This window comes from Sceloporus occidentalis, unplaced genomic scaffold (genome assembly GCF_023333645.1).
Source record: "Sceloporus occidentalis isolate IW3139 unplaced genomic scaffold, rSceOcc1.0.p SCAF_7, whole genome shotgun sequence".
Lineage (NCBI taxonomy): Eukaryota > Metazoa > Chordata > Lepidosauria > Squamata > Phrynosomatidae > Sceloporus > Sceloporus occidentalis.
In genome coordinates, this window is record NW_028316987.1 from 75,949,069 (window position 1) to 75,970,988 (window position 21,920).

Below are 21,920 nucleotides of genomic sequence, written 5' to 3' on the forward strand. Positions count from 1 at the left end.
AAAATCTGTTTTAAAATAAGATTTTAATTAGTTTTAATTATGCTGTTATTTAATACTGTTTTAATATTGATTTTGTATGTTTTTAACTATATGTGTTTTATTGTATTCTCTGTATTTTTGTAAGACGCCTGGGAGAAAGGCACGATATAAATAAAGTGATGGATGAATGGATTACCAATTTCTCTGTCTCTCATTCTCATACTCTTGCACAGAGAGAGAGATTGAGAGATCAATACTCAATAGTAAAACAGAAGCTGTTGCTTGAATGTGTTTCATCGGTATAGTTTTCTTTGGCAGCTTGAAATGGGCACACTAAGGTTTGTTACTCCCCCCTCTAAACGTAGGCTTATAACCTGGTACTCCTTGATTTGAAAAAATAACATTTCACATAAGACACAGCCTGCCAGTTGGGTCGTTTCATTAGCAGGATGAAGAGGAAAGCTGTAGAAAAGAGGAACCCAGCTACAAAGATTAAAAACATACTACAAAGGTTATGAAAGGCACCCGAGGAAGCCCAGCTAAACACAAGGCTGTCCAAATGGAAACCAGATGTAAAATGGGAAGCAGAGGCAGGAAATATAGCAGGTGTTCTGCAGAGATGAAACAGTTTGGCAAAAATTATGGGTGGTCTTGGTAGAGGGGAGAGAGAGCTTATCAAGCTAAGAAAGAATGTTGCAGAAGCCTCAAATGACAGAATGTACTGGGGCTCAAAACTGAATTTGGGAAGCTTCTGGTTCAGATCTCACTTCAGCCATATCCCTAAGGATTGGGGCATTTTCTTGGTTCTTCCCCATATCTGCAGTATAAAAATAATACTAGTGATAGTGGTGATGGTGGCTACAAGAACAGCATTTTATAGACTGCAGAATATGTGGAACACTTGAAATACCAAAATACTGCTATTATGAAATTTGGGCTGGGAAAGCTTGATGATTATGATGGTGGTGGTGGTGGTGGTGGTGATAAGAACAACATTTTAAGGATTGAAGAATATGTGTGGCTCTTGGAACACTTAACAAAACACTGTTTTATGGAACTTGGTGGCTTGAGAAGTGTGATGTTGTTAGTGGCAACAAATAACAACAATCACAACAACAGTAACAGTCCACATAAAGTAATGTGAAAAACCTGCAATACTTTATAGAAATGTGGCTGTTACAGGTGCCAGACTCAGAAAATCTGATGGACTTTGGTTCCCTGGAGTGAGAAGGGGAAGGCTGCTAAGAGAGCACAGAGCAATGTCAAAGTGAATAAAGCAAACCATTGATGGTAGGCAGGAGGAAAAGGGGTGAGTGAAAGTGGTTAAGTGAGGCACAGAGAATACAGGGCAGAAGAATAAATCCTTCTCAGCTGGCTGATCAGTCAAAACAGTGGAGATAGAAACAAACCCATGATTTGCCAGGATGTGTGTGAGATGGGTAGGCATGTTGGCCCACGCTGGAGTCAAGCTAGTAGTTACTCAGTCCTTCTCCTGTTAAGTTCAGTTGTACCTGGAAGAGCCTTATCCACTTTTTCCCAGGGTAGCATTAGACAGCTGCATGGATTTGAACATGGGTCCTCCAGCATGAAAAACAGAGATGGTTCCATCTGGCTTTCTTGCAGGAGGCTATTCCACCTGCCTAAGGCTCCTCCTTATGTCTATGATAGGGCCACAGATTGCTGGTGGAATGATAAAATTTACCATTTATTATTATTATTATTATTATTATTATTATTATTATTATTAACCTTTATTTATAAAGTGCTGTAAATTTACACAGCGCTGTACAGACAATCTTTTTAATTGGACGGTTCCCTGTCCTCAGGCTTACAATCTAAAAAGACACGACACAAAGGGAGTGCTGGTGGGGAAGGGGCCTCTCTAGTAGGATAATACATAGCAATACAGGAAATGATTCAATATCACTGTCAAAACAGACAACAAAAGAACATCAAATAGCAAGTGACAATTATGCAATGCTTGGGAATGCTGCCCTGAACAGGATGGTCTTCAACTCCGTTTTGAAGCTGGTTAAAAAAGTGATGGCACTTGCTCGCGGGGGAAGAAGGTTCCAGGAGTGAGGGGCAGTGAGTGAAAATGGGGAAAATCCGAGATGGGGCAGAGGAAATCCTGGGCTGGGACAGCAGACCTTGACTACCAGAACGGAGGGCCCTAGTGGGAAGGTGAGGAGAAATAAGGTCTGATAAGTAAGGGGGGGCCAGCCCATGGAGGGCTTTAAACGTCGACAGCAGGAGCTTATACTGAATGCGGAAAGGGAGGGGGAGCCCATGAAGGGATGCCAACACAGGAGAGATGTGGTCAGAGCAGTGGGTGGAAGTGATAATGCGTGCAGCTGAATGCTGGACAGAAATTAAAGGATGGAAGTGAGAAAGAGGAAGCCCAGCCAGGAGGACGTTACAGTAATCAAGTCGTGAGATCACTAGGGCATGGACCAGAATCTTGGCAGTAGAATGTCTGTTTGCTCTGTGCTGCTATGAGTGAAGGAGCTTCCCTAGGACTTTGTTTGCCCTTACATGGCTTTTCAAGGCATTTGTTGTTATCCTATGCCTTGAAGTCATTTCTGACTTATGCTGGCACTAAGGTGAAGCAATCACTGGGCTTTCTTGGCAAAATTTCTTCAGAGGGTGGTTGTCTTTGCTGAGAGTGTGTGACTGTGCAAGGTTAGCCAGTGGGTTTCCATGGCTGAATGGGGATTCGAACCCTAGTTCCCCAGTATCCTAGTCCAACATTCAGACCACTATACCATATTGGCTCTTTTTTTGATGTTATAAGGCATGCAAAAAGACGAGTGAGGCATTCTGGGAATTCTAATCCCAAATTAACTTTTCTCTAGATCTGGCGTCTTTCTTAAAGGTCAGCCTGAAATTTACTCTAAGTCACTGCTTGGAAAGCTATTGCCAAATTGGTAACAGATGATACTGCAATGGACAAACAAAGAGTCTGACATATATAATCATGTTCCACAGTTGGTGAAGCCTTAAGCTATCCATCCACTGTAAGATTTGAATCAAATGCTGACCATTATGCAATGCTATAGGGAAGTATATCTTGGAGTTTCTCATCAGTGAGCTCTTAAAATCCAAGTGATTGGATAAATTCATGTTTTAAAGGCTCACTGAAATCAAATGGGAATTTGGTTGGTCACACCCAATTTGTCCTTTTTATTTCATTGGGAGTAAAGTGTGGCAAACTTCCTTTGAATTCATTTCAATAGTTCGTTGTTGGATTGGTTTTATTTTTGGGCTCTGTGTTTTGTTTATTTGGTAGGTGAATCTTAAATTTACTCAATAGTTGGCTGTGTGAAATGTGCTGGATATTTTCCCCTTTCTGTTTGGGTACTTTCCCCTGTTCCTCAAACCTGAACAAACTCACCAATTATTGAATGGTGAAGAGAAACAAGGAGAGTAAGAAAAGGACAACCAAACTATCATACTGAATGGAAGATTAAAACTTCTTGGGAAACATTTGATCATAACAGCATCTCTAGGAGAAAACAGATTGTCTTTAAAGAAGAGCCAGGACACCTTGAATTTATATGCCAGATGAGAACAATATGCATTTAAGAGTGGAAAATGTTGTCTCTTTCCCAGTAATATGTCCCTATCAAACTCATGGACAATAAATATGCAGACAATTAAAATGAATCACTTATAAAATAATAGTTAATGCCTCCAGATCTTCCTTCTTAAAATGCAGCACTTCAAAACAATTCCACAGATGTGTGACTTCTGTTTAGAACAATGGTGGGAATCATGTAGTCCTAGATACTGTTGATATGCAGCTGCCAGAATCCCCTGCCTGTATCGCCAAAGGTGATTTATGCTTTAAATTCCAGTCCAATAATATTTGAATGGTGGCTAAATGATAAAGGACCTGGAAACCATGTCCTATGAGGAGGGGCTTACAGAGCTGGGTGTTTATCCTGGAAAAGGGAAGGTTGGCTAAGCCATGTTTAAATATTTGAAAGGATATCATATCAAAGATGGAGCTTTGAGCAGGTTATCATGCTAACTTTTTTGCATCTCTTTTCTAGTCTCAAGCTCGTATCAACACACCAGACCAAGAACCTCTTCCACTTATTCATCTGTTCATCTTGGTTCCTACTGTTGTCCTCTAACTTCTCTTTATGATTGTTGTTGAAACTGAATTTGTTGTCACCCCATCATCGTACCCACATTTTGTATATTTCTATTACTATTCACAGGCCCCCTACCCATTAATTGGTATAAATGTCTATCCACAGGTACCTCACTCCACGCGTCTGATGTACTCCATGCATCTGTGGGCCCATCCAGAAAGGGGGAAAGTCTCTGGAGGTATCGAGACTTTCCAGCGTTTTGTTTGTTTGTTTTGGTTTTACCTAGATAGTTCCAGGTTTGCATCCAAACGCTTTTAAAAAAATATTCTAGGTTCTCCTCTCCTTGTGTCCTTTCTTTTCACCCTCTCACTGCTTATGTGTCACATCTACACTCATACAACTTAAGAAACTGATTTTCAGTAATTTCCACTGAGTCTTCTTTATTATTATTATTATTATTATTCAGGAATTATCATCAAAATGCTAAAGTGCTTTAGCAATATTACACTAGTTAAACATCCAGATCATATTCTTCTGCTGCAAACATTCCTCTTTTCCTTGCTTGATCTCTGTTGCATCTGTGTTCTGGAAACAACAGCTGTGCTTTACTGGCAGCAGCCATCTTAGCTAGTTTCAGAATAATATAAACAGACTGCCATGTGCCATGTGTAAAACACTGAGTTAATTTAAACTGACCTGGGAAGTTGGAATGAAAAGTCCTTAATAATGCTGGGAGTTCCCAGTAAATGTTTTGGGATGAAGAAAATGTCATGTGGATCTCCAAAATAAAATCTAGGATGTCGAGAGACTTTCCCCCCTTCTGGACGAGGCCTTGTCTATGAAAGCTTACACTACAAACTTCTTTCTTTCAGTTAGGGCTTTATGCACAAGCCCTGTTCTCACCGCAATTACGCTTGTCAGTGAAAATAGAATTGTACCTGTTTGTGTAACAGCCATTAGCACATGTGTTTGCAATCACATGGGGCTGCTGCCACCCTAACACTCTCTTCCTACCTCCTCCTTCACCCAGCCTCCCTGCCCCATGCCCTACCCAGCATGACTTTCAGGTTATTTTATTTTTATTTTCACTTTTTCACCCAATTCCAAAGCTCTAGGTAATCAGGCTGCTTGGGAATAGAAAAAGGGAAGGGGGACAGGGAGAGAGGAGGGGACACAGACTCCATGTGACTGCCAATAACGCAAATGTCCCAGCAGCAATGTTTCACACCTGGGGACTAGCATGATTGTGAGCTTATTGATGGTTTCCCCCCATCAATTAAAGGGGATACCCTAACCATGCTTGGGGGAAGTAGCACCTACAGGTCAGAGGTGGTGGCATGTAATACGTGCAGCTGGCCCTTAGTATCCACTGGGATTTGGTTCCAAGATCCCTGTGGATAACAAAATCCATGGATGCTCAAGTCCCATTATATACAGTGGGGTAGTAAACGGTAACCCTTACAAGCCATGGATTGTTGAATCGATTGATAAAGAATATGTGGATACATAGAGCCAACTGTATCCCCAAAGCCATCCCCCCCCCCCCAGGTCTAATCATGATTTGAAAGTTGCATGTAGTAACCACCTTAGCCTCAAAGATGTCACAAGATCCCTTTGTGCATGGGCCTTAGACATTTTGCTGCCTGAGGCAAAGAACAAGTCAATGTCTTTCCATATTTCATATACAGAAGCAAGCTGAACTGACAGCTAGCTAAATCTGGTGATGGGATAGTGTCCTTCACCACACTTTAGGACAGTAGCCACTTTAGAAGGAATAGAACAGTGTGCCTGGAACACAAAGCTCTGTCTTCCAAGAAAAATAGCAGCTGGGTAGTCCAGAAGAAACATCTGGGATGCTTCCACCATTGTCCCCAGCATCTGCTGCCTGAGGCAATCATCTGGCTATGCTTTATGATAGGACCAGCCCTGTTCAGAATGCTATTAAAGGTACATTTAAATTACTGTATATACTCATGTATAAATCTAGAAATTTTAGTCAAAAATTGACGTCAAAAACCTGAGATGACCTATCCACAGATCAATGTAAGTACTGTACTTTAACTCTTATTTAAACAAGGAACCATCCTCTGATGAAAGGGGAGAGCTTAATTCCTCCTTGGAGCACCTAAAAGAAGCACTGACCCCCCTTACTCTCTCATCCATCCAGCCTTTAGGACGAGCACAAACAGTTATGCCTGATGGAATTTTGTAGGTTCTTTGGCATCATTTTTCTTTGCTTCATCCTTTACATCTTTTGTTATACGCTCCTACATTTTACCCTCGGATTATTCATGAGGCATATCAAAATTCCTAATTTTGGCTCCCAAATGACTGTTTGGCTCCCAAATGAGGTCGATGTATATTTGAGTATATACGGTAATAAAATCTGTCTTTTTAGATTAAAAGGAGACATGGAGGTTTTACTATGATATCTCATCTTTTTTCTCTCCTCTTCAAAGATCTTCCTCTGTCACACCATCCTATTTATTTCCTGCAGTGCTGCAGAATCCTGCTATGCTTTCTATCTCTTCTGTCCCCAGATGATTGTCTGTATGACATATGGGCTCCCTTTTGCCTCTCTTTTCCATTGGGTTCAGAAATTGTCGTGAAGCTAAATTCCTCAGCAGTTCCTTTCTTCTTCTTCTCTAAGCCTGAATGCCTCCATATCTATGCCTTTTTCCTTGATGAGTTGTAGTGAGAGAGCCTTCAGAACAGCTTTTTAAAAGCTGTTTATTGGCATTTTTTTTATAAAAAGCCTCCTTTCTTTAATTAGCGAGTCACAAATTTAGCTGTAAGAAAAATGGAGAGAACTTCAAACAGTAAACTGTCAGAAAGAGACAAAAACAAGCAGGCGCCACATCTCAGAAGCTGAGTTTAATTTTGGGCATCTGGCAGAAAATCTGGAAGGTGTATCATCATTAGCTTCTGTTATTTACCAGGTAGTTAAAAATGTGCTGGATGTGAAAAGGCAGGTGCTGTATCTATTTATGTTTGTTGTTATTTCCACCCCTCTCCTTTTCTTGGCTACACAAAAAGAAAATGGCATTTTCCTCCAGAAGGTATTTTGAAATAAGCATTTTGTTCCCAATCATTTTTAATTGTCTTCCATAAATACCTTAAATAATAATTATGAGTTTATATTCTCTGCTCTGTTTTTATTTGTTGAACTTTCCTTCAAGGGGCTTAGATCTGCAGCTTTTAATAGAACAAATGGTAACAGGATGTGGCTTCTGGAAGCATTTTGATGAGGAATTTTGAAATTGGCAAACTTAACCTTAGCTAGCCCACCCTGAGTACAGCCAGCCAGCCCATCTGTTGGATTTTGTGCTTGCTGGTGCATCCCAGTTCTGTGTCTGAAGGCAGTTTAATGAACAGTGAAAGCTTTAAGGAACTGTGGCCAGATGGATTATAACAAGGGGCAGGAGTCAGAGCTGGAATGGAATTCAATATTTTTAAGATAAATGCTTCCTATGACAAAGGAGAAGAAGCATTTCAGGACTGAAGATACTACATTGTTATTGGATATCATGTTGACTTTGACATATGGTGACCCTATGAATGAGAGGCATCCTAGAGCCCCAGTCATCAACTGCCTTGCTTAAGTCTTGCAAACTCAAAACCACGGCTTCCTTAATAGTATTAATGCACCTATAGTGCATTAATGCACCCTTCCTCACCCCAGGCTTCCTCCCACTTGCTATTACCAGGAGAGGAGGCCAGTGTCTCCCTCTTTTCCTACTGCCTTCCACTTTACCAAGCATTATCATCTTTTCCAAGAGTCATTTTGTCTCATGAGATGTCCAAAGTATGACAGTCTCAGTTTAGCCATTTTCACTTCCATTGAGAGTTCAGATTTGATTTGCTGTAAGGCCCATATGTTTGTCTATGGATACCATGGGCTCAGCTCATGGTAGAACATGTGTAGAAGACTAGAAGTCTTCTCCAGCACTACATTTCAAATGAGTTGATTCTCTTCTTGTCACCTTTCCTCACTGCCCAGATTTTATACCCACAGGTAGAAATCAGAAATGGAAATCATAGATCCTAGATAGATAGAAATCAGAAATGCTATGGCTTGGATGATTCTGCCTTTGGCATTTAGTGATAAGTCTTCATGCTTGAGATTCTTATATAGTTCCTTCCTGTTTGCCTTTCTAAGTCTTAGTACTGGGAATAATTTAATACAGGGGATGGTCACTGAGGAGGGTGGGTTAATTGTGAGTTGTGCTACATAGCAAGGCTAGTGGAATATGTGGCTTTCCAGCTGCTATTGAACTACAGCAGGGATGTAGCCAGGATTTTAGGAAGGGGGGGGGTACAGACTAAGTGCCACAATTATAATGGGGCTTGGGTGTGGCGGCACAGCAGCACGCACCATTCATTTTTCTAATGAACCCCCCCACACACACACACACACACCGGCTACGTCCCTGACTACAGCTTCCACGATCTGATATTCTTGTATCTGTTGGTTAGGGATGGTGGGAGTATCAGTATGGCAACATCTGGTAGGCCACACAATTTTCAGCCTTGTGATAAAGAACAAAGGGAAAACAATAATGTAGGAGTGGGTCCTCCAGAGGTTGTTGGACTTCAGCTTCCATGATCCCCCACTATTGGCTATCCTGACTGATTAGCTCTAAAGTCCAGCAAAGTGTGGAGGGCCACAAGTTAACCACACCTGTAATAATAGCGTAACATATGAACATAATGGGAAGTCAGATCTCAATAAGGAGTCTACATCTACTAATACAATGTAATCATGGTATTCAAGGTCCAGATTAGCTGAGATAGTAAAAGTCCACGGTCAGAGCTCCCTTGTCCTGTTTTGTTTTGCAAGAAACTGATATCTCTCTCCCCCTTTGAGCTGGAATTTCAGCTATATTTCCCATGTCAATTCTCCATAAAAATCTGCACCACTACAGAATAACTATGTGCCCATGTAGTTTTTTCTCTAACCATAAAAATGGCAGTATCCATCCTATATATGTACATGTTCATGAGCATGGGATGCTTGTGGATATGGTGGGCATTTGTTGGACCAGGGATGTTGAGTACATGCATGGGAAGCTTGTGAAGATGTTGGGCACTTTAAGGAGATTGGGAAGACCATATTGGGTAGCAGATGCTGGCATGGCAATGGACAGAAATGGCTATATAACTATATAAACAGGTTTTATACTGAGACATTAATATCAGTAAACTGCATCTAAAAAAGCAGGTTTATATCCATGAAAACTCATGATAAAATAAAAACTAGTTAGTCTTAAAAGCGCTGCTACATTCCTTCCCTGCCCTCCCTCTTATTTCCTCCTTTTATACTGCAAGAGACTAATTCAACTACTTCTTTAAAAACTTCAGACAACAGTGGATTTCATTTCTCTTGAAACCTGGAAGGCTTCAATGTAGATAATGTTGCTCTTGGTTTTTGGAGCACTGTAAGCCAGCATGGCATAGTGGTTTGAGAATTGGCCTAGGTTGCTGGAGACCAGGGTTTGAATCCCTGCTCAGCCATGGAAACCCACTGGGTCAACTTGGGCAAGTCACACTCTCTCAGACTCAGAGGAAGGCAAAGGTAAACCCTCTCTGAACAAATTTTGCCAATATAGGGTCACCTCAGAGTTGCCATAAGTTGGAAATGACTTAAAGGCACACCACCATCACCACCACCACGAGAATAACAACAACTGTAAGGTGATCTAACATAAAAGAAAGTGTGCTAGACAGTCAGCTAAGGATGATTAATCTGATTTTACATTTTTATTTGTATTAGATATTAATCTTCTCTCCTATTTATAGTTCCCATTTTTCATTTTCTTACCTTGTATTGCATTAAACAAACAGCTGTGATTTTCCAGTCCACCTGCTTGCACTGAGTGTCTTGTGGAGCTAGGCATTTATCTCTCATAGAAGTACTGATGATTGACAGACACATAGATAGAAGAGCTTCACCTTCGCATCTTTGTCCTTGGCAGATCCATGTATTTGAAAACTTTATTTGCTATGTGTTCCATTATGGGAGGTTAGTGGGGGGATATCTTCCTCTAAGGTGATTAATCTCATTCCCCCCAGGAAACAAGTCAGTACAAATAAAGGCCAGAATCCTGCATCAGTTATTTAGATAAATACACTTAACTAAGAAATATCTCCGGGTCCAACCCCAAACTATAGACTAGACTAGGGAAACAGAGACAGTTATTGTCTATGAGCTCTCTTGGGAATAACAAAGGCTACAGTCTGTGCACACTTACTTGGGAGTGGTCTACTTTAAACACACGGGGAGCACATCTCTGTATATGCTGTGCTTGCAAAAATCTTCATATTTAAGGATATTTGAATGACAGTGAAAGAGATAAATAATTTGCCTTCCTCTTACTTGCCAATGTTGAGCTCTCCCCTAAAAATAGTTCCAGCATCCCTGCTTATTAATAATCTTCCCATTCCAGTGCATAGATAATATTAAACCAGGCTATGCTGCAGCATGTATTTAATCTCCATTGTTAACTATGAGGCTTAAGCATATGGAACAGTGCCTTAGTATGGGGCCAAAACACATTCTGATTGTAATGCACAACAATTTTTATGATAGCATACCTATAACATATAGCAAGTTTTGAGCAATTTTTTTAAATGGCTGCTGAATGCTACATTTAATGGGAGAATCTACAAATTCCTTTAGGCATGAATGGGATGTTAGATGATATGGGTTCTCCCCCCGCCTCACACACAATGTAGTGAACCTGTTACTCTCCCAAAGACAGAATTGCTGTCCAAATGTTAAGAAGTATAGAAAAGTAGATATTTTTTTCTGATGCTCAGCAGAACATCTGATTTAGTATTATTGTGTTCATCTTCTCCTCATCCATGATATGCTTTGTTTGCTTGAAGGAGATGTCCCAGCTTCAGCCAGTAGGTGTCACTAGCCCCTTGGTCTTCCCATGATCTATTTCTACTTTCTTAATTAATTCGCTCATTAATACCATCATTTTCTTTTCTTAAAAAGTAAAATAAAATAAACTCCCACTTCTTCCTGGGATACTGATAGCACAGAGGTGAACATGGTGCTCTCTCCCCTAGGGCTTTGCAACCTAAGGTTGGTGTCACCCAGTGGGGTAATTCATAGTATCACCCCACCTATTGACCTCATCTCTTACAACACCATAGAAAATCCTGGGTTTTTTTGTACTAACGTTACTCATAAATCATCATTCCTTTATATTACTGAAGGTAATGGCCACAGTGGTGACATCAAAGAACTAGTGAAATTAAAATTATACCTTTGAATTGCAATAACATACGCACAGCCTAAATGGATTGACATTGCTTCATGTGGTTAAAGTGAAAATTTGGCAAGATGTGGTGCTTTTAAAGAAAATTTGAAAAGAATAAAAATGTTTTATTTATTTTTTAAAATTAAACATTTTAAAATTTAAATTAATTTTTTTAAAAAAACCTGCGGTCTCTTCTTTCTCTTCCCACTGAGCCTTGCCCCACTCACATCATCCCTTCAGTGTTTTAAAGGGATGCAGGTAAACACCACAGCTCATTTCTTCCATAAGGCAAATGTTTGGTAGCAGTGGTGTCACCCCTCTTATGGTGTCATCTGGTGCAGCCCACACCTCCTGCACCCCCCTAGTGATGCCCCTGCATCAGGCAGAAGTTCAGAAGGTAATGCTTTTCCCATCATTGTATGTTTATGCTAGGTGGAACTGGGTGGGAAGTAGGATTTCTCCCCCTTGGGGTATTCATCACCGGTCTAGATCCAAAGTGATGCCACCCTGCAGAGCAGAAAGAGGCGGGATGCATAAGGAGTCTTTGCAAAGCCCTTCTCCTCTCAGTCTCCTTGGAGGCGGCACAGTCAGCAGGTGACTGCATCTGACCCAGGGTGACTAGATGTCCTCACCACCCACGGAGGACAAGATGCCTCAAAATGGAGTCCATTCAGGAAAACTGTAGGACATGACCAAATAAAAAGCTCAAATCACTCATAAGAATGTCAATTCGTGCTTCTTAGTCATGCTCAGGATGGAGGACATTTTGGATTTCCTCCTGGACCAGGGTGACCAGTGGAAGGTAATTTAAGTTTCCTAAGGCTTCAGCCTTTAGTAAGAAAACAAAATTGCTGAAATATCAAAAAAATGTTAAAGCCAAGCCTGTTAGGGTCTAGCTTTAAATCAGCAGAGTAGCAGACATGTGCCTTTGTCTAACTATGCTTCCCTAAGAACTGAGACTGACTCCAAAAACAACACAAGTAGCTTGTAGTTCAAACAAAATTTTACTAATGGCTATAATCAATATATACATAAAATGCTATATCCTAATCTAGCTAGTGAATAGTTCAGGTAAAAAGAAATCCTGTCTCATCATCTTTCCAAAGAAAGTTGAGAGAGGAGGAAGATGGAAAACACGCAGTTCAGTTGAAAATCTTGGAGAGAGTGTTTGTTAGCCCCAAAGGAAGAGTGGCCTAAAGCACGTGGTTAATTTGAATTAGAGAGAAAGAGGAGTTTATATGCAGGAAATCCCTGTCTATCTAAGGAGAAGGAAAGATAACGCAACAATCGTCCAACAAACTGACATCTTCCTTTTTCAGGACATGTCCTCCATTCCAGCCTTCTGTGTAGGAGAAATTTTCAAAAATGCCCTCCGTTTTAAGCAAGACTAAGAAGTATGCATGTAATATTTCTGTGTTTGTAGCTTTTCATTTAATTATATCCTCCATTTTTCGTGAATGTCCTACATTTTGTAGTGCCTTGTCCTCCTTGAAAGTTAGGACATTTGGACATCCCTGGGGGATTTAAGGAGTCCTTATAAAGTCCCCCTCTTCTCAGTCTCCTCAGAGGTGGCACAGTCTGCAAGTGACAAGGATGACCCCCTACTCCGCCTTCCTCTTCCTCTTCAATGTGAACCCAGTCTCTTCTCTTCTTCCTCCTGGACAGAAGGTTGAAATGCAGGACAGGTCGTGGAAAAGGAGGACTCCATTCACCCTGGAGGCACCAAGCACTCTCCTCCTCCTCTTGGACAGAAGGTTGAAATGGAGGACAGGTTATGGAAATGGAGGACCTCCATTCATTCTGGAGGCACCAAGCAGCTCTCTTCCTCCTCCTGGACAGAAGGTTGAAATGTAGGAGAGATCCTGGAAAAGGAAGATCTCCAGTCACCTTGAATAGAGGACTTTTTGGAATTCCTCCTGGACAGAGGGTTAAATGGAGGACAGGTCCTGAAAAGGCAGGACCTCCGCTCACCTTGAAATGGAGGACTTTTTGGAATTACTCCTGGACAGAGGGTTGAAAGGGAGGACAGCTCCTGGGAAAAGGAGGACGCCTGGTCTCCCTGGAGGCAGGAAGCAGCTCTCCTCCTCTTCCTCCTCCTCCTCCTCCTCCTTTCGCTTCAGCACTGGACAGCGCCTCCCTTCTTTCCTCCTCCCTCCTCCCTCCCTGCTTGCCCCCCTTTGATTGACAGGGGAGGCGTCCACCCAGCGCTGGAGCCTGGCAGAGCCCACCTATGGCGAGGGAGGGGGCGGGACGGACAGGAGGAGCTGCAGCCTGGGTGGGCAGAGGAGGCGAGAAGCTCAGAGCCTGGCAGGAGCAGCAGGGGAAGCAGGGCTGCTGCTGCTGCTAAGGTGAGGCACTAGGAGACCTCCCTCTCCTTCCTCGGGGTCTGCATCGCTTGGGGCCAGAGGTGCCATTCTGTGCCCACTGTCCCTTGGCAGGAGATGCCCAGTGCCAGGCGCCTGGGGGGCTCTGGGCTGTGCCTTTGCCCCCCATGATGGAGGAGGAAGAGGAGAGCCATCACCCCCATCACCATCTTCATCCTCACCTTCCTCCTCCTCCTCCCCTTCATCATCATCATCATCATCATCATCAGCTGGCTGCTCTTTGAACGACCTTCCTGGAGATCGGATGGAGGGGAAAGGAAGCCCCAGGGAGCCCTCCGGAGGCGAAGGGTCGCCTTGCCTTGTAGCCCCCCATCTTCACCAGGCTGTGTGATCCCCGGACCTTGCTTCCCTTGGAGAGGCAGAAGAAGACACACTCACACCTTGCACCCAACAGAGACACACCTGGTTACAGGTGACTTCATTTCCACTCCGGATCTGGCTCCCCTCTTGGTCCATGTTGGGCTCTGCCTGGTTGTTTCGGTAAGGGGCAGATTCCCCAAGGCTTTGGGTCTTCCTTGCCCAAGAGGCGGCCATGGGTTGGCTGGGCTCTCTCCTCATCCCCTTCCTCCTCCTCCTCCTCTTGGGTCTTTTGGGCACAGCCATGGAGGCCAGCCAAGGGCAGGCAGTGCCAGGCCAAGGGAAAGTCCTCAAGGCGGCCCAGCCTGTTTACAACCAAGCCAAGAGGGCAGCCCTTCCATCTTCTCCTTGGAGCAGGTCCTCCACTACCACCAAAGAAGAAGAAAAGGAAGGGGAGGAAGGGGTCCTCTTGGCCCATTGGCTCTTCCGGGGCTTGCCCCCCAATGTGGCTTCTTTCCTCCACACGGGCAACCCACGGGCCCTGAGGCGTGCCAACTGCTCTGGGAACTATGAACTGGCCAACTGGGCTGGGAGGCCACGCCTGATGGCTTCACACCCTCCTCTCCAGGGTGCCCTGGATTCTCTCCTCCATGCCACCAACTTTCTCAACACCGTCCTTCAAAGCAATAAGTCCCGGGAGCAGAACTTGCAGGAGGACATCGAGTGGTATCAAGTTCTGATCCGAAGCCTGCTGGAAGGGGATCCCAACATCTCCAAGGCAGCCCTCACCTTCAGCCTGGAGCCCTTGTCCTCAGCACCTCAGGTCTTCCTCCAAGCCAGCCGGCAAGACAGCCAGATCCTGCTACAGGACTTGTCTTCGGCCAATGCCACTGGTGAGACCGAGTGGTTCCACAGCTTGAGGCGCAAGTGGAGGCCGCACCACCACCGGAAGGGTGCCAGTCCTGGTGCCAAGGCTTGGGAGAACACCTTGAGAAAGAAGGGCAACCACCCTGTGGAGAAGAGCCATGTCCAGTGGTCCCCTCCTTACCTGGAGTGTGAGAATGGAAATTACAAACCTGCCTGGCTGGTGACCCTTTCTGCAGCTTTTTATGGGCTGCAGCCAAACCTCCTGCCAGAATTCAGGTAGGAGACCTGATTTCCTATTGTTCATAAGAGGCAACCCTATTAATGGTTTATCTTTTTGTTTGTTTGTTTCAATATGCCATTGCTCAACTAGCGAAAAGCAAATAATCATAGAATCGTAGAGTTTGACTTGTGTAGTGTACACAAACACACACTATATAGAATGGAGCCTGTCCTCCTTAGCTTGATCTTTCTCTGTCTCTCAATAGAAGTATAGCGTCTAGAAGGGAAATAATATTAACACTCTATTCTGCTTTGGTCAGGCCTCACCTGGAATATTGTGTCCAGGTCTGGGCACCACAATTCAAAAAGATGTTGAGACGCTGGAGGAGGGCAACCAAAATGGTGAAGGATCTGGAAACCATGCCCTATGAGGAATGCCTTAGGGAGCTGGGTATGTTTAGCCAGGAGAAGAGAAGGTTAAGAGGTGTTAAAATAACCCTCTTTAAATATTAGAAGGGATGTCATACTGAGGTTGGAGTCAGCTTGGTTTTCTGCTGCTCTAGAGACTAGGATATGAAGCAATGGATTCAAACTACAGGAAAAAAGATTCCACCTCAACATTAAGAGGAACGTCTTCACCATAAGAACTGTTTGACAGTGGAACACACTCCCTCAGAGAGTGGTGGAGTCTTCTTTGGAGGTTTTTAAACAGAGGTTGGATGGTCATCTGTCAGGGATGCTTTGACTGTGTATTCCTGCATGGCAGGGGGTTGGACTGGATGACTTTCAAGGTCCCTTTCAACTCTGATTCTCTGATTCTGTGATTCTATGATCTTGAGGCACAGACCTCCTTAGCAATGCTAGTTCAGTAATTTGTGGAACAGTCTTCTACATGTCTACTCAAAAATAACTCTCACTGGTATTCTCAAGGGCTGTCTCCCAGTACTCAGGTATAGAAATGCAGCCTGATCCTATTCAGAAGGGAAGTCTTAATAGGGATTGTTCACAGGATCTTGTAAAACAAGAATGCTGTTTTCCAATCTCCTGTGTCAGGATGGGCAGGCACCCTAAGGATTCACAGAATTGTAGAGCTGGAAGAGACAACAAGGGCCATCCAGTCCAACACCCTGCCATGCAGGAATACAGATTGGGGCTTGGGAGAGCCAGACAACTGAGATGAACTCCCCCCCCCCCCCGCCATCTCTATTATTTTTTTTTCTTAACTTCCTAAAAATAAATCAGAATGTCCAGCCATGTTCTCTGGGAGAACTGGGGACATAGTAACCATGGTGTGTTTTTTTGCTACTCCCAGGGTTGTTTTAGGCCAGGAGAGTCTTTTTTAAATCCAGGAAGTAAGCAAGACACCACCTTCCTAGGTGATGTACGAGGACAGTTTTATTTTTTATTTCTTTCCCCATTTTAGATGCCTTGGGAGAATAAAAAACAGCTATTTATTGCCTTTTGCAGCCTGTGGTCTGACTTCCCTCCACCCTGCCCTACAAAAATAGTGAGAACTAAAGAATATATCAGTTTTGTAGTCCAGTATGTTTATTCAAAAATAACTTCAGTGGAGCTCTGCATAGCATTGCTGTCTTTGTAGTTCTCTTTAGTTCTCATTTAAAAACCAGGAGCTTTTTCCTTTTTTTAAAAAAGCAATGATAAATAATAATAATAATTATTTATTTGTAGCCCGCTTTTCCTGGGTAGATCAAAGTGGGTAACATGGTTGTATACAATATACAAATTGTAACAACAATCAATCAATTCATCAATATAAAAACAATTAAAACAAGGTTAAAAAATACAAGCTAAAACATACAGACTAGCTGACTCAAAAGTGCATGTGCAGTGTGCAGTGGGGAGATAACAGATGTTACAATGATGGATTGATTTTAGCAGCATGTGCTACAAGAAAATAAAGCTCAGGGCAGTGGTTTTCCTCACCAATCTGACTTGGAAGCTAAAGTGGCAGGAAGGAATGTGATGGGGTGAAGAAGATAAAACTACGAGGCAAATATAGAACCTCTCAAGCTAACATACCAAAAATGTAGTGGCTTGACAATGTTGCTGTGGACACTTACAAAGCCTCATAGTGTTTTTTCAGCAAAAGGTAACCAAGACCAAACCCCACAGGTGGAAATGCAGTAATAGCTACTGACTTCCATGTCAGTGGGGTGGTGAACCTGCTCTGAGATTTGGAGGAGACATCCAAGATTCAAACCCTTTCCCACAAAATGGTTTCAGCACTATGGATAGGCAATAGTAAACCTCCTCTAGACAGATCTTGCCAAGAAACCCTATGATATGTTTGCCTTAGGGTTGCCATAAGTTGGAAAGGACTTAAAGGCACACAACAACAGCAACAACAACGCAATAAAAGTTCACCATTACACTGACAAGGGAGTCATGCCTCTACTGAAGCCTTCACTGAAGCAGTGGGGCTGAAGCTAATCCCATATAGCCTGAGCCATAGGTTTCAATGGGACATGCTGTGTAATCCTGTGGAGCCTCCCCCCCCCCCCCAAGTATGTATATGTTTACAATTTGAGCTTTAGTTGTGACAAAATTTTCCTGCATCATGAGATGGTTTAGCTCACTCTCAGATAAGTACAGGCAGCCTCAAAAATTGTCATCTTTATTTAATTTTGGACTATGGAGCTTAGTGCTTTCACTGATCTATTTGCTTTTGGTGTTTAGTAGGTAATTAACCTGTCTCTTATATTCATCACATTTACAGGAGCAGAGCAATGCAATTAGAGCCAGAGTAGGAAATGATTGATTCCGTTGTAATAGTTATAGATCTTGTATAGTTATAATTATCTGTATGGCAATACTAATTATAGTCCCCCCACCCCCATTTGACTATTCCAAATCTTCAAACCAGTGTAAAGCTTTAGCTGTGTGAAGTGAGGCACTCTTCCAATTTTGTAAGGAAGATTTTAGAACAAATAGGCCTAAATCCCATTGCTAGTCCCAACTAGAACACATCCATTTACTCAATAGGATTTATATGAGTATTGATATACCATTTAGCAGTTGATGCAGTGGGACAACTCTAACTGGAACTTCCAGTTGGACTGAGGCCCAGTATTTTTCTTAGCCTGTGTTTGAACTGGGATTGAATTTCCTAGCTCCGTTTGGCCCATTCATCCAAGAGCTTCTCATTCCTTCCTTGACATCTGAGGTGCATCTACATATTTCTCTAAATGTACTATAGTTGTGTTTCAGTTGTGAAGTCACAAGTTATTTCAAGGAGCCATTACTCTGAGATAATTTGTAGGATTTTTTTAAACTAGCCAAACTTGATCTCTGCACTGGCTTTATGTAAAGCAGGTTTCTAAATTATTTTTGTGCCTCTTCTGTTTTGAGAAGATGCCAGTAAAGCTTGAACATTAGGAATGCTTGTTTCAATTATTGGTAACATTTACAGTGGGCCCTTGGTATCTGCTGGGGTTTGGTTCCAGGACCCCCATGGATAAAAAAATCCATGGATGCTCACATCCAATTAAATGCAATGGCATAGTAAAATTTTGTCCCTTATATAAAATGGCAAAATGAAGTTTTGCTTTTTGGAATGTATATATTTTAAAATATTTTCAAATTGTGGATACTTGAATGGGTGGATAAAAAATCTGTGGAGATGGAGGGCTGACTGTACTTGAAAACCCACTGTAAATTTGAGACGCTATGTGTGAGGCCAACATTCTGAGCTGGAAGTCCTTTGTTGCCCTCAACAGTAATGCTTTGTCCACTATAATTTTTTCCCTTCCTTCCTTCATTTTTTCCCCAATCCAGGTTTCATTTTACATTACTGACACCCAAGGCCTGAATCCTACAGTTAGTCCCAACTAAAGTAGGTCCATAAATCAATTGTTGAATGGTAAACTAACATGTAGGCCAGGGATAGGTAGCCCGTGGAAGTCATAGGTCCACTTTTATGGGCCCCAGGGCCCCCTATGTTTGATTTTTTTTTACCCCAATTTCCCTCAAATGCCCTCTTGGCCAATGGAGACCCAGGAAAAACCTCTTTTGAAACAGAAAGTGAACAAAAAGTTAACTTTTTCATTTCCTGTTCATAAAAAGGACATCTACTGCACCCAAAATGGCAGGAGGGCCCCCAAAATGTGGAGAAAATGCCTCCTCACTCCTTACAGGCCATTTGGTGACTTTTTGATTTTCTTGTGCATGGTGAGGGGGGGGGGGCAGGCTTCCATAACTGCCCATTCATGGTTTAGGTAAATGCAGTGATTCAATGGGCCAACTCTAGTTGGAATTTACAATAGGATACCAGGCCTACATATCTTCCTCATTGTTTACCTAGGGAAATTGAAGACCTTCCTTGGTTTCTGCTATTGATGTTGCTGATCAACTCAGGCTTGGAAAAGTTACTTTTTAAGATTTCAGCTTCTAGAATTCTGCTGTCTGGGTGATTCTGGGACCTATAGTTAAAAAAATAACTTTCCCAAGCTCTTTTATTACATCATCGGCCAAATCAGCCTTGGTGAAACTTTTTGTTAGATTAGGAAAAAACAAACAAGCTCAAGTCTAGCTACAAAGCCAACATTTCTTGATTCTTTCAGATGACCCAAAGTCAACTGATCAGCCTGATTTTTTTTTCTTAAAAAAAAGAGGGGCGGAAATGCTGGAAAAAAAGGTGGCAAGGTCTTTTTAACACTGTTTAGGCAGGGAAATCTGACTTCTGGCCTTTATTCACATGAGGATACCCTGGCTGAAGTCTGACAGCGCCTTGCTGTAGTTCATCTTCACTTCTCACCTTTCTGTACTAAAAGCATCATATATTTATTTTTAAAGACAAGATGGGAGCTGTCTTGTAACCTCATCACTTCTGGTCAGTAGGAGAACTGTGCAAGAACTGGCTACTACCCAGCCCAGGTTTCTGCTGGAAGTAATATTTGCCACACCGAGTGTCCAGTAGAGGTCATCATGGTAGCAGTCACAAACACTTTCCTGCCTACAAAGTTTAACTCTTGTTGTGGCACCTATTTGTTCCACATAGCTATTTCACAAACCTTCTGCTTTAACAAGTGTATATAAAGTTCTACAGTACCTCCTTAGCATTAAACTTAGCATTAAAATTCAAAGAGAATGCAATTGTCTTTTCAGTTTACAGCAGTAATGAACTGTAATTATAATTTCATTATCTAGAAATGAATTAATTACCACTAAATACTTATTTGATTGTTGAGCGATGACTCTGGAGACCAGGGTTTCAATCCCAGCTCAACCATGTAAACCCACTGTGTGATCCTGGGCACTCTCTCAGTCGACTCAGAGGCAAATGGCAAACCCCCTCTGAAAAAACCTGTCAATAAAATCTCATTCCTTAGGGTCACCATAAGTCGGCAATGACTTGAAGGCACACAACAACAGCAACAAATATTTATTTATAACTAGTTTCTTCCAAGCTCTGCCCCCAAGAGAGGAAAAGTTCCCCAGCCCTGGTCTAGGCAGTGCTAATAAAGGTAAGCCATCTGTCATCCACCTCAGAAAAGTTGCTTTTTGGACAACAATCTCACCTCCCAAGTGAACATGGCTGCTGCCATGCTGGCTGTGGAATTTTGGGAACTGTAATCCCAGAAGTAAGTTTTCCAAGCCCTTGTCTGCCCTAGCCACCAGACCAGCATGTGGAAGAATGGAGCCTCTCCCAGTCGTAGAGAAATGGACCATCCCTAGTTTAAAACATCTTTGTGAAGTATGGGGGGCAGTCTTTACCCCTCGTTGGTGCCATTCCAGCCGCATGATGTGGCAATGATACGCTCCCTAAAAATAAGCCAGCTAGAGCAGCTTCTTTTTAGAAGCGTCATAAGCGCTGTGATGCGGCACCATGATACCTCTTCCGGCAAGCACCCTTTGGGCGCTCGGATGCCTGTGCATCATCATTGTGCACCTCATGTGGACGGTGCTGAGGCAAGATGGTACACAGGCACCAAAAGTAGGGCTGGGTGTGTATGGACTCCTAGCCCCACTGAACCGAAAAATCGGCCCTAGGCAAAACTCCTGTCTGTACTGGCCCTATGTGTCAGAAGATCATTGTACTTGGGGAAAAACCCTGCAATATGATTTTCATTTCACAAAGGGAAAATCCACTCACAATCTGAAATTATAAAAACATAGTGGAAAAAAATAATTATACCTGTGTCATTATATCATTACAATTAATCACCATACATGCCTCTCAAAACAGGCTTTTAATTTTCCTTTCTCTGTGTCACTGTGTGATAATGATGCTTTTAATTTTTTTAAAACTCCTCTGTTAAATCCCTTGAGAATAAAAGAAATGATATATTCCTCCTTCTCCTCCTCTCTCTTTTTTAATGGCTTCATGGAGTCTTTTCACAGCAAAATGCTTCTGTGAGCCATCTGCTAGGGACAGATTAATGTTTTCGATTACATGTTCCTTCCCATTTCACTGCTTGGAAGGAGAGAAAAATCACCAAACAAGTCTCCAATATTTGATGTTTTTCCTATAGCTATTGTTATTTTACTATGACTAATTAATTAATTACCTACTTGCCCCCTACCACTGGGACCCAAGGCAGATTGCAGCGTTAAAGCAATTCAGATAATAGTCCATATCATTAAAACATACAAAAATTAAAATATAATTAAACTCTAAGCAGAACTTAAAGCAATTTAGAAAACAATCCTTCCTTGTTTATGCTGGGGCTGTCCTTCAAAAGAGTGAAGTGGGGAGGATTTGGAGGATAGCTCTCTTTCATGTTCTTCTCATTTGGGAGATGGATTGTATAGGCCAGAGGTGGACAAGAAGCAGATTTAGATCT

The 21,920-nt window shown here is 42.4% G+C and overlaps 1 protein-coding gene across 2 annotated transcripts in view; it reads left to right on the forward strand.

Annotated features, from left to right (window-relative positions):
- The first annotated feature begins 13,681 nt into the window (after positions 1-13,681).
- GPR158 (G protein-coupled receptor 158) overlaps positions 13,682-21,920 on the forward strand; it is a 146,330-nt gene continuing 138,091 nt past the window's right edge. For both annotated transcript variants that reach the window (XM_089533393.1, XM_089533394.1), the window contains exon 1: positions 13,682-15,174. In XM_089533393.1, the coding sequence (XP_089389519.1) occupies positions 14,267-15,174 (908 nt within the window). In that variant the 5' untranslated portion in view covers positions 13,682-14,266. The remainder of the gene's footprint in view (positions 15,175-21,920) is intronic.